This window comes from Miscanthus floridulus, chromosome 11 (genome assembly GCF_019320115.1).
Source record: "Miscanthus floridulus cultivar M001 chromosome 11, ASM1932011v1, whole genome shotgun sequence".
NCBI classification, from domain to species: Eukaryota; Viridiplantae; Streptophyta; class Magnoliopsida; order Poales; family Poaceae; genus Miscanthus; species Miscanthus floridulus.
This window is the reverse complement of record NC_089590.1, coordinates 57,091,317-57,104,054: the sequence shown is the minus strand read 5'-3', so window position 1 is coordinate 57,104,054 and position 12,738 is coordinate 57,091,317. Positions and strand designations below refer to the sequence as shown.

The following is a 12,738-nucleotide window of genomic DNA, read 5'->3' as shown; positions in this document are numbered from 1 at the left end:
TCGAAAGTACCCAGTCAACCACAGAACAGCAGGTCCTAGACGTTGAATATAAACCACAAATCGCAACCACACAGGGTCTAGCTGGCCCACAAGTCACTATCAGAAGAAGAAAACACATGCCATTCAGCGACAAATTAGTCGCTGATGAGGGCTCCATCACCATCAATTACATGAAAGCAACCTGCCACAATATCATGGGCAGGATAAAAAGCACATGTACTCCAGAACTGAAACCCCACCACCACACTTGGTATATTCCAGCTAACTCAGGCACTTCCAGTTTTCTGAAATCTATTGTGTCAAGACTGAATAGCGAAGACAGGCACAACATTGCACCGTGAAGCGTTAAGAACACTGGACTATTATTTCCACCGTTTCTAACTTTTTATGGGGTTTACACGATGTGTAAGATGGCAAAGTGCTTAGCCAGAGCAGAGCACTGTTCTGATGAGTCACAACACATTCAAATTTACATAATACTTGGCTCCCACCAAGAAAAAGGTGGGACCCATTTCTAATGCCCCCAACAGCTTCAGTGAGCATAGGATCCAATTCTAGTACTACAGCAGTGTAGCCTGTTCAAAATTTGAACTTGTTCAACCATGAATAGTGTTTAGAAGCCTAACAGAGTGATTCTGTGTTGAAGGCACACACTTGACGCCTGGAGTGGTATCACCTGCAAGAAGGGCCAAGTGGGTACCAGTTATTTCGTCGCGATCTTCCAACTCAAAAGATGCTATGAAACAAAATAGCTAGAGCACACATGGAGTTCAAGCAAACGGAATTATCTTGAGACATACCCTATGGTGGGGTTGATTCAACAATCAAGATCTTGTCTGAGATGCATGCATAAAATGAAACTGCAACTTAAAGCTCCCCGCAAATTCTAATAATGTTCAGAAACGGTGGATGGCAAGGGCATATGCTAACTTACAAAAAGATGGCAAGGAATTAATTTTCTCAAATATGCATGAGCGTTGCGTATCATTGCATTAAGAATATTGACAAGGAATTGGAATTATCACCAAAAACTTGACAAGTTTTTCTCCGTTTTAACTATTCGACCACGATGGAAAGAAGATTACTCTGGAATTTTTCTCCTTTGGATCGAATTAGAAACAAAAAGAACTTGGAAAAGGCCTCCAAACAAAATATTGCAATTAAGAGGAACAAACAATGTTACCTTTTCAGCCACTTTGGTCTGCCAGGCTTCTTATCTGTTGTTGTTGGTACAGGGTCAGATTGAGATGCACCAGATTGAAGAGTAGAAGAGTTCATTCTAGAATCATCAGGTTGACTAGCAGGTTTCAGCAGAAGTGACAATCCATCCAAACTTTGAATTTCTTCACGGAGAAAGGGTCCTGCTTTTAGATCATCTGCATTTAACAACGAACCTGCATGTCCAAATCATTTGATACCACTCATTACAAGAAGTCATGAATATCTGAATGTCTAACAATGTGACAACCATGAAACTTTTGTATAATAACAGGGGTGAAATAAATAATTTGCATGTGTGTTAGGTGGGTGGGTTTGGGTCGTAGTGTTATTTTTCTTTGTTTCGTGTGCGTGTGGATGGGGTGGGGAGAAAGGCATGGCACTGGAATCGACCTCTGTTAAGATACAACAAATATTTGAAACATACGCTGAGAGGTAATTATTGTTTCTTTTCTTAACTTGGCGCTAGTTATTATGATGATGCATACCTTCAGGCACATCATAAGAAAAATGGACATTAGCTCCAGGGACAAAACCAGCTGTATAGAAGTCCTGTGATGTGTCCAGTATTCGCTTCTTTGGAGGTACTGTATCTGTTGTGGAATTGAATGGGTCCAGCATTAAAAAATTGAAAACAGTACAGATTAAAGATACGAGTATGCAAGATACGTAGAATGTTTGTGTAACTCAAACGCGCGCCAAGTAACACCAAAGATCACAACGATTATCAGACAAAAGATTTCATAACTTCAATCTAAGGAACATTTGGCATACAAGTTCAATATTGCATGTTTTATCTAAAAATAGGCACTATGATAATCATAAGCATCACTTTATAAGCTGCTGTTGTTCAGATTTTAGGGCATAATCTTTTCATTGAAAATTATTGAGGTCCAGAATAGGCACCAAACTGCCAGAAGAAAGAAAAATGAGAAGAGACTTCCCATTTCTTACTATTCTATAGAGTATAGACTTTATGAATCAGTGTTCAGGGGTTCTACACTTCTACAATCTGGCATGAGTAGGTTCTAGGTGGGTTACTGTTCACATGAACAGCAACCTAGCCTTGTAGCCAATGGGGCTGATTGTTATCTTTAGTTATTTATTAGGAATTAGAAGATTGGATAGCAAGTAAGGATATAAGTTTGTTAGGGGTTTACTCCCTCCGGGCTGTTTTTCTAAGGCGTGAATGCATTTTTCAGATGGGCCGGTTTGTTAGGCGCAACTTTGGTTGCCAACACGTTTTTCTGTCAGGCATTTAAGCCATGTGACGGAAGGCAAAGCATTTTGCATGTGCTGGTGATTAAAAGCTTATTTTTCATGTGTCCATTCACTCAATTCTTTTGCATGTACCATGCATGTGTGAGGGGAGTTAATATGAGGCTGCAATTTTCAAGCATGCATGCATGCAGATTTGGAAACTCAGCGCTAGTCTCGCCTTGGTATGTGGAGCACAGGCCATGACACCTTAGAAACCTGCCCGGAGGGAGTAGTTACCAGTAGAGATAAGATTAGTTTCCATCTGTTAGGGTCATGCCTAGTAGCTCTATAAAAGGTGCAGCTGACAACCATTATGGGTAAGCAAGAATAACAATCTATTAGGGTTAGTCCCTTTCTCTTATCACTGCCCTTGCAGTGCAGCTGCTGCCTACAGGTGAGGTCGACTGCTTGGGTTAGGGCGTTAGGGCCATCTAGATCAAGGTTCGTGGCAATTGGTATTAGATTGTCTGTAGCAAAAAAAAAAGGGCGTATCCAGCGCAGAGAGCTCCCGCTCTGTGCGGGGTCTGGGGAAGGGTGTTAGTGGCAAGCCTTACCCTCGCCTGTGCAATGCGAGGAGACCACGACTCAAACCCGGGACCTTCCGGTCACAGGCGGTAAGACTCTACCGCTTGCACCAAGCCCGCCCTTTGCACAATGAAAAAAGGGGTTAATAGCAGCTAATATCGACTCTAAAACCCTTTGCACAAGATGATGTATTAAAAGGGTTTTGAGACCTCGTAACCGCGAAACTATTTATCTCAGCTAGCTGTTTCCTTAAATGATGATTGCCAGCATGTTTGCTTGCCAAGAATAAATATAACAAAATCTAATTGACAAATCATAGCAATTCATAGCCAGAATAAATTATTGCAAAGGTAAAATACAAAGGAACGATGAAGGGTGAAAGAGGACAGGACAAACATAGGTAAACTCCACATCTATCACCCCTAAAAGAGAAGCAGAACTTACAAAGATAGAATGGAAGATCTGGTCTAGCAAGTACTTTCGTGAGCAGGTCCACTAGACTATGAATCCTCTCTGATGGAAGAAAGTCGGCCTCAAGAATGTAGCCATCAGGGAAGCGCACCCTCATTACTGCCTATATATGATCAAGGCGGTTACTCCATTAAAAAAATAATTTAGAACTCATAACAACGTAACCACATTAAAAAAAAACTCATAATAAGTTAAGAATGAGATAAGTTCCTTTAAAACAGGCAGTTAGACCTACACAATGTTATGCCGTATTTTCTTTTCTTAGGACAATTTCACATGCTAAGTTAATTAATGCATATATTTATGTGAAATAAGAAAAATCTGCTCTTCAAACATTTCTTAAGGCACTGCTCAGATAATGCTTGATTAAAAAGGAGCCAACTACGAGTCACACAGAAAGTAACAAAAGAACTAGCAAACAATTGCCATCTTCAAATTGTTTCTTTGTATAGAGGACTGGACGAAGAAGTGTTGCACATTGATCAATTGTAAGAAAATTCAATAGTGCGTTATAACCCTACCTTTGTTCTCTTTGCTCGCTGAGCAGCAAGTTCTGCCTCCCGCATCTTGCGAGTCTTTAGCATTTTAGAGTGCTCTGCACAAAGCCATCATTTTTAACAGTGCTACACTAAGTACATCAGAACGCAAAATAATAACGGGTTGATCAATATTAAACTAAGTTGACACTAAATAACTTAAAAGATCCCAAACAAAATTTTCTACCTCCCATCCTGTTTGAAATCAACTTGTAGTAATCAGCAGGCTGAAGCTCATAAAAGTCGTCATCTTCCTCTGCAAGAACAATGTTTCAATGTCACAGTAGAACTAGCATAAAGACAAGACAGGTCTTGGTAAAGACAAAAGAAGATGACATTTAGGTACCATGATCTGCACTGGGCAGCTTGCTGGGCTGTAGAGCAAAGTTCTCACTTGAAAAAACCCGGATCTCATGTCCAAGTTCCTCTGACACTGCTTTCAGCTTGTCCTGGGATTTTCAAAAGAAAACACATTTTCAGGCTTTGTCACATCTACCTATCGGGCCTGGGGAGAATTTAGAATACAAAAGGTTTAATCCAAAAAAAAAAAAAAGTATGATCATTGCTCCAAAAATAAAACCCTCCCAGAAACCAATTCAAAATTGTAGTTTTGGGAATGTCGCAGGACCTCCGAAGCACTCATTGCATGTGTCGATTCCTCAGATAGCCAAGTCAGAAAAGAACCTATTTTACACGCACAAATTCGGGAACCAGACGCGCACCAAGAACTCAAGAACTGGACTCCCTACCCTAAACCCTCTAGAAGAATGCGAGCGAGAGCCTTAAAGAACCATCGCCATTCCCGAAACCCACACAGGGAAGAACAAGTCCTCGCTCGTCCCCTCCCCAGCCAAGAACCTGAACATAGTACACAGCCACCCCTCCGAACCCTAGGGCCGGCGCGAACCCGAAATTCTACAAGAACCCTGCCCAAGAAACTGCGCACGGCACCCAGAACCGAAACTAACGGGAGCCAGCGTCCGTTCCCATCCGCCCGGCGGCGACGCGGACCCAATCGACACGCAATCGCGCAAGAAGCGCGTGAGCGCGCGGCGGGGAAGCGGTGAGCGGGGAGTAGATGGGAGCGCGTACGTACCGCGGCGCGCTGCGCGTCAGCGTCGAGATCCATGTCCGCCGCCGGCGAGAGGTCGTCGTCGCCCTCGCCCTCGTCCCTCTTCCTGCGTCGAGTCGGGCACGGCCAGAGGAGGGTGGAGGAGGAGGAGGAGGAGGGGCCCGCCTGCTGGTGGGGGTACTCTGCTTCCATCTTGGACGGGAAGGGAGAGGAAAGGAAGCCTTCGCGAGGCGAGACGGGCGGGGGTAGGAGACGGGTGTCGGGCTGCGGGTCGGGCTCGGACTCCGAATTCGATGCGCTGAGATGATAATGAGACGAAGCGAGAGAGCACGCAGCTAACATTTTTTTTATACTGCTCGCCGGCCTCAACGGCTCTAAACATATTTTGGGCCGAGCCTTTATTGGTGTCGTCAGCCCAGACGTATGTTTAGGCCCAGTGATGAACAAGCCGCTAGCTGAAGTGCTGAATTGGCTCCCAAAAAAAAAACAGAAGTGCTGAAGGGTTTCTGTCTTTCTGAATTCAGGCTTTTCATCAGTGAGAGCAGACGACGTCAGGTACGGTAGGCAGATGCTTTCGAATGTCGCAATCAGAGGACGAAACCGATAGGGCAGCATGCTATTTGTTTACAGCTACGGGCACAGCGAGGCTGACCTGGTACACTGAAACTTTGGGTACGCGAACCTTGATAGATTCGCGCCTCGTTTAGTTGGGGCCAAATTCGGCGCCGCCATAATTACTGTAGCCACAGTAGGTACTGTAGCATTTTGTTTGTATTTGGTAATAATTGTCTAAACGTTGACTAATTAGGCTCAAAACGTTCGTCTCGCAAAGTACAACCAAATTGTGCAGTTAGTTTTTGATTTCATCAACATTTAGTACTTCATGCATGTACCGCAAGTTTGATGTGACGGGGAATCTTCTTTTTGCATAGTGCCAAAGTTTGGAATATGGGGTAACTAAACAGGCCCTCGTTTTCTCGGAATGGTGGAAAATCTAGTGACCAACAAAACAAGCACTGTGCATAGATGGCAAGTTTTCGCAACAAGCCAACAAGTAACGTAGATGGATGTTGCGCTCAGCCACTCACCGATAAGAACGAGGGTGTTTGGTTCTTTAGTCGCTCCTAAAATTTATGTCACATTAAATATTTAGATATTAATAAGGAGCATTAAATATAGATTAATTATAAAACCAATTACATAGATGGAGGCTAATTTGAGAGACGAATTTTTTAAACCTAATTAATCCGTCATTAGCATATGTTTACTGTAGCACCCCGTTGCCAAATCATTGACTAATTAGGCTTAAAAGATTCGTCTCGTAAATTAGTCACAAGTTGTGCAATTAGTTTCGTAATTAGTCTATATTTAATACTCCATGCATGTGTCCAAACATTCGATGTGACAGAAATTTTAGACGTCTCTGTAGAAACCAAACAGGGCCTAAATTGTGGCGTCTTAGGCGTCTCTCTCTCTCTCACAGAAAAAATTCTACGGTTGCAGACAAAATTTTCCTTGCCCTCACCAACCGCAGCTCTAAAGAGCTTGGTAAAAGACCACCTTTTTCCTTGCCCTTTTAGCCATCAAGATTTCAATTCTACAGTTGCAGACAAAATTTGTGGAGCTGCGGGTAAATGATTAACAGATACTTCATTCCATTCTTGAAATATAAGAGATTCAAGTGATTTTTATATAAACTAAAGAGCTTGGCAATAGACCATCTTGACTCTCTCCTCCCCATTCATTTCAGAAGAAAATGGAGCGCGTGGAACTACGGTGGTAACAAGATGTAAGCTACAAATTCTCTCAAAAAAAGATGTAAGCTACAAGGGCAAAATAATTGGCACGGATATCTAAGAAAAACTCAGGCAACAATTTGATAAGAGTTACATAGAGAAAGTACTTTCTCACAGTTTGGTATTAGCCAATGCAATATCACTTATGTTACTTGTAGCGAAAAACGTCGACCATTTCACTTATCAATAAATTCCTTTGGTCCTTTTTTCATCACTCCATGCTAGAGGAATGTCATGAAAAGGAGAAGGCAAGCAGGGTGCTGTGGCAAGGCAACAATACACCACTAGTTGTAGTGGTGCAATACTAAAAAAAAGACTTGATCTAGGAAAGAGACGTCCCCTTGACTTCATTCTTAGAGAAGGGGCCCACCAAACCTGGAACAGTCGGGAACCTCACACGCGCACGCTTCTTTGGCGGCCGCGAGCCCATCTGTGCAGGAGCTGATGGGCACACTACCATGCAGCACCAGGGATCGAAACGTGGTGGAGAGCTCCGCACCTCGGGTGCTCAACCACAGCGATCCACATCATCACAAGGAATCCACCAAATCACTGTAAGCTCAAACATTAAATTGCATTTGTAGCAATGCACTTAGAAGACAAGAAGACTACAATTAACGATATAAACTATTCAACTTTACGAAACTGATGGAAACATCTCCATCTCCTTGATCATGTGGCATGTGCTGCGTATATAAAGCAATAAGAAACCATGGTCGGAAGTCGGAACCATACCCGATCCAATAATTCACTCGATGGAATCAAGAGATCAAGATATACAAACCAACGATTGATCCATAGCAGGCAGGGAGGAGAGAGGCAACGGTTCACTTTGAAGTTTTTTTTTTTTTTTGAGAGAAATTCACTTTGAAGTTATCATACTTTTTTTTATCCTATATGCATGTTCTACTTGTTTCGGTGGTCTTGTATGGTTGTCTAGGTAGTTTCCAGGATACGTTCTGTTTGGTCTGATGGTTCCTCTTGCGCTGGATGGTTAAGGGCAGTCCCAATGAAAGAAACTAGTAGTTTCTATAACATAGGATACCGCATTAAAAAGTACTGTTTTCCGACCCATGATTTCTACGAGTAATAACTATTTTCTCTTTCTCTCTCCCAACTCTATCTTTTCCTCTAATGGGAGTGCGACATGAGCTCCCTAGAAACTGATGGTTTCTCCCCAATGACGATTTCATGGTTTCTTGGTGCATTGGGTCAAGAGTAGACCTGGTTTCTTCATGAAGAAACCATTTCTATGATTTTTGCTCTCTTTCTTCATTAATTACGTTGACATGTTAGCATTTTACCTACGTGGCAAGTCATTTAATGAGGATAGAAACCATCATCAATGCACCATTGAGACTGCCCTAAGCGCAGTTTGTCAGGAAAGCGTTAAAGCCCGTTTCTGTTGCCCTTTCTAGTATCCTCTTGTGCGGGCTGGTTAAGCGCAGTCTGTCCTTTTTTCTTTCTGATGCTTCTGCAAACATCTGAACTCTCTGTATTTTCGTTCTTATGAATGGGAATGGGGAATCTCCCCTTGTCGAAAAAATATGCATGTTCTACGCCATAAGATGTATAATATACGACTATACGAGGAATCGTGTAATGTCCCACCAGATTCAATTGTAATATCTTTTTACAAACTCATTAATCAACAATCATCATGAACCATTTGTCGGTGAGAAGGATTCAATACATGGATGAATGAATGAAGAATGGGCCGACCACGCTTTTTTGATAAAAAAAACTATATAGATCAGGAGCCTGGCCAAATACACCGAACCAAACACCCAAACGAGAACCGACCATGCCCATGCTCTTTTGCGAGCGTGTTTTAAGAACACAAAAGCAGGGGCAGGACAACGAATTGACGATGCCCATCATCAAACGTAGTAGTAGCAAATAGCAATGGTTCTGCAGCGGCGGCTGTCACACATATAGGCAATGTCATGTTCGGCTTATCCCATATTCGGCTTGTTTCACTTTTTTTTTTCAACCGAAACAGTGTTTTCTATCATAACAATTCAGCCAGAACAGTGTTTTTCAACCAGTTTTAACCAAGTTTCAGACCAGCGAACGGGGACCAAGGTCGGAAGGATGGCCACGTCGTGTTTGATCTACCAACTGATTAGGCACGGGCGCACGGCACGAAACAAGAACCTCTCAAGCCATCACACACTCAGGCCTGGTTTAGTTCTCAAAAATTTTCACCCCAAACTATCACATCGAATCTTGCGGCACATGTATGGAGTATTAAATATAGATGAAAAAAACTAATTGCACAGTTTGATTGGAAATCGCGAGACGAATATTTTAATACTAATTAGTCCATGATTACTCATAAGTGCTACAGTAACTAACATGCGCTAATGATGAATTAATTAGGCTTAATAAATTCGTCTCGCAGTTTCCAGATGAGCTATATAATTAATTTTTTTTATTAGTATCTGAAAACCCCTTCCGACATCCCCGAAATATCCGATGTGATATAAAAAAAATTATTTCGTGAACTAAACATGGCCTCACACGGCTGCCGGCCTTGGCATCAGTTATCACCATCACTGCCTCCGCGACCGACCCGGTCGCCCGCTCTGAAGGCACGGCAGGCGTCGGCGTGGTCCACGCCTCGGCCACCGGCACCGGCATCGCTGCCGTTGTTTATCCCCTAGCAGGCTAGCACTCCAGCGGCAGCCGCGGCAGGCCAGGGCCAGCGCCAGTGCCAGTGCCAGTGCAGAGAGCCCCACGGGGCCAGCCACGGCCGCCAGCGCGTGCGTTAGACAGACAGAGGAGGCGACGGGTTGGGCAGCCTTGGCGCTGGCAGACACGCGCACGCGGCCCCGCACGTTAGCACGCGGTCCGCACGTCGCGGCCCGCCGCCCGCGCCCTCGCTGTGCCTCGCCTCGGAAACGAAAAGCCAAGCCGGGTTAAGCTTAAGCAGCCGCGCTTGCTTTTCCATTCGCCACGCGACGCCATCACCCATCAGACGTGGAGTAGCTTGCACGGTGTCCACTTTGCTCGGCCTCGCCGCTTTCCAGAGCTTTTTATTCTTGCGCGCGCCGTTGCGGCCACTGGAGAACGAATGGTGCATGTGTTGGTACTGGGAGGGGAATGTGCTGGGTTTGGCGGGTTGCGCGGTTTGGTAGCGGCTGCCTAGTGCTAGGCCTCGGTGCATTTGCTGGTGCCCATCAGCTCCTCGCGGCGGTGGCGAGCTTTCTCATGCTGTCATGCAGCTGCGAGATTTCTCGGTCCCCTCAAATCGTCAGAGATAATTGGTCGCCAGTTGCCACTATAGGTCTATAGCTGTCGTTATTTTTGGATATAACTTGTAGAAGGTCAAACAACTTATCGTCATGTATAATTTAGCACTTCTGTCCATTAGCGGAGCTAAGATGAGCACCTCGGGGGGCTAATCAATAGAGATTTAGAACAAATGTCGAAGATTAACGGTGAAATCACTTTTTTTTCTACAGTAAATACAAAGGAAAATCACTCTCACAGGGGGGCTGCTGCCCCCCTAGCCCCACTTCTCATGCTGTTTATATCCTTGTCGGACTATATAAATAATGAATCTGTCTATCCAATAACCGGTTGTTTTAGCCCCACCTAACAACCAGATTTTTTTTCAATGCACTTACATTGTCTTATAGTTGTATTTACATCGTCTTATTATTATATTTACAATGATCTCTTCAGTGTAATTTATTGGACATAATGATGTAATTTGGAGATAATACAAATATATGTCAAAATTTTCAGACAAATTTACAAACTATTTTTATGGATTGCAGATATCAGATAATATATGTCAAATTATTCACAAATTGTTCAAAAATTTTAGAACAAATTATATTTTTTTACAAATTTCAATGGGACCCACACTCCCCCACCTTATCCCTTCCCTTCCCTTCGTTCCCTTCTGTCCTTCCCTGAGCCACACCCGTTCGCTCACTATTAACGGTAGTTAACAACCATTATAAACCATCAATTAAACATGGATATGGGCATAAATGTAATCACCAATGAAGGTTTAGGGGTTTAAACTAATAAATTCAATGAGTTTTTGTGAATCTATGTTTTCAGCAGGGTTTATCTAGAAAACTGCCAATGAGGACCTAATCGTCGAAGAAAATTACGAAATTCCGCCGCAGTACCTACGTGGGAAGACTCTAGAAGGGTCCAGAAGGCAAATCACCGAAGCGAAGCTCGACCCACTGCCATGTGGGGCCGCCTGACCCCTATGGGCCCCGCCTGTTAGCCTACTTCGTATGTCGGTTCTCCACCGCCTTTGAGGATGTATCTAAGTCGTTGCTTAAGTCGGTTTGATCTAAGGGCTCACGTTGGACCCTCAGGGCTATATATATCAACCCCTGCCCCCCTCTCTCTGGAGAGATCCTTAGAGATCCTAAAATCCTAATTCATATTCTTCTCATGAGGATCAGAGCTAGCTATCAAGAGAATATTAGACCTCCATAGGATCCAGTCTTTAGAAATAGAGAGATGGAGAGTGAGGAAAAACTTTGGAGGAGGTGCTGGCATGTCGGTGCTCTCTCTACGGCTTGTACCTTGGCGGAAGTCAACCTTGCGTCTGAGATTTCTCTGGTAATCAACTTTTGATTTAAGTAAGTAATGTGTTTATATTGTTCTTCTAGTTAACGAGTCTCTTTTGAGTGCTTTAATCTATTAGCCTTAGGTTAAAGTATTATTCGTAGTGTAAGCGTGGTGCTTAGACTCGGGTAACTCGTGGATGTACCCTACATTTCAGATCGGTGGTAGCTCGCGAGGGTGACTCTTATAGCCTCATTGAATCCTCTGTAGTCCACCTCCCGTTTGTAGGACTAGCAGGATTTAGTTATTATAGGAAACATACTCTGTCTATGTTTTCCTTAGTAATATACTAAGTTGAACAATAGAAGACATAGCTTATCGAGATTAGAACTAAAAGACCTTAGCAATCTCCTCTACACTCCTAGTTTTCTTAAATCTTGTTGCTACTCTAGGTTAAGTTAGACCGTAGTTAACCTCACACGTTTTCCTATGGATACGATACTTGGAATACCTTTGGGTGAAAGCTACAGCAATATCCGTCGGGCACACCCCAGGGGAGAACCCGAAAATCCACATTTTTTCCATCAGGATCACAAACGAGAGAATAAAACTTACATCATTTTGAACCATTTCTAACAGTACTTTTAATACAACATCAGAGTATAATATTTATTAATATAACAGTGGAATGAATTCATATTATCAGAGTTATGAACAATTTAATTGAACAGCAGAATATAAACATGTGAACAGAGTTAAAACAGAAATAAACATCTATTAATGACATGATAAAGTATTGATATATAACAACTATGGCAACAGATTATAAACTTTCATTTATAAAAATATTTGGTGAGAGTTGTAAATAAGGACTACGATCGCAGCATAAAGGAATCCTCGCTGAGCCCACCAGAAGGAATCCACACACAAGGGTCAGCTTTAGAATCCACCTGTCACCTGCAACAGGGGGAATAAAACCCTGAGTACTCAATTGTACTCAGCAAGACTTACCCAACAGGAGGAAAAGAAAAGACTCTAAGGATATGCAAGGCTATCTGGCTTGTGGGTTCATTGCATTTATAGGAAACATTACTAAGTGTGCGTCCTTATATTCGATTTCTATTAAAAGTTGCATTGGTTCATTAACTAACCATTCTATGTAAGCATCTGTGCTACTTTCAAGCAGGTGGTAAGCAATCAGATTTCCCTTTTCCATCTTCCACCTTTCATCCTTCAGTTCTTACTACGATGCTAAACCGTAGACAAGCCGTACCGGATCGCCCGGTGATTCGCGAATCAATGCCCCAAGCTAGGTACC

At 43.1% G+C, this 12,738-nt stretch overlaps 1 protein-coding gene across 2 annotated transcripts; it reads right to left on the bottom strand.

Annotated features, from left to right (window-relative positions):
- Positions 1-215: 215 nt before the first annotated feature.
- Positions 216-5,387, bottom strand: LOC136493162 (plant UBX domain-containing protein 1-like). 2 transcript variants are annotated; one of them, XM_066489212.1, is made up of 8 exons: positions 5,107-5,387; positions 4,357-4,459; positions 4,198-4,266; positions 3,996-4,069; positions 3,448-3,577; positions 1,707-1,811; positions 1,184-1,394; positions 216-676 (listed from the first exon to the last, which is right to left on the bottom strand). In XM_066489212.1, exons 1-8 carry the CDS (start codon positions 5,272-5,274, stop codon positions 673-675), a joined length of 864 nt encoding a protein of 287 aa, XP_066345309.1. In that variant the 5' UTR covers positions 5,275-5,387; the 3' UTR covers positions 216-672. The 2 variants fall into 2 exon arrangements, with proteins under 2 accessions (XP_066345309.1, XP_066345310.1); XM_066489213.1 differs by lacking the exon at positions 216-676 and having other exon boundaries at positions 1,180-1,394.
- Positions 5,388-12,738: the final 7,351 nt, after the last annotated feature.

Excerpts from the sequence above, each read along its gene's own strand:
- LOC136493162 (XM_066489212.1), bottom strand. The coding sequence starts at position 5,274 with ATGGAAGCAGAGTACCCCCACCAGCAGGCGGGCCCCTCCTCCTCCTCC. Across the intron at positions 4,267-4,356 it reads GCTGCCCAGTGCAGATCATG|AGGAAGATGACGACTTTTAT; the intron begins GTACCTAAATGT and ends TTGTTCTTGCAG. Across the intron at positions 1,395-1,706 it reads TTCTTATGATGTGCCTGAAG|GTTCGTTGTTAAATGCAGAT; the intron begins GTATGCATCATC and ends TTGGACATGCAG.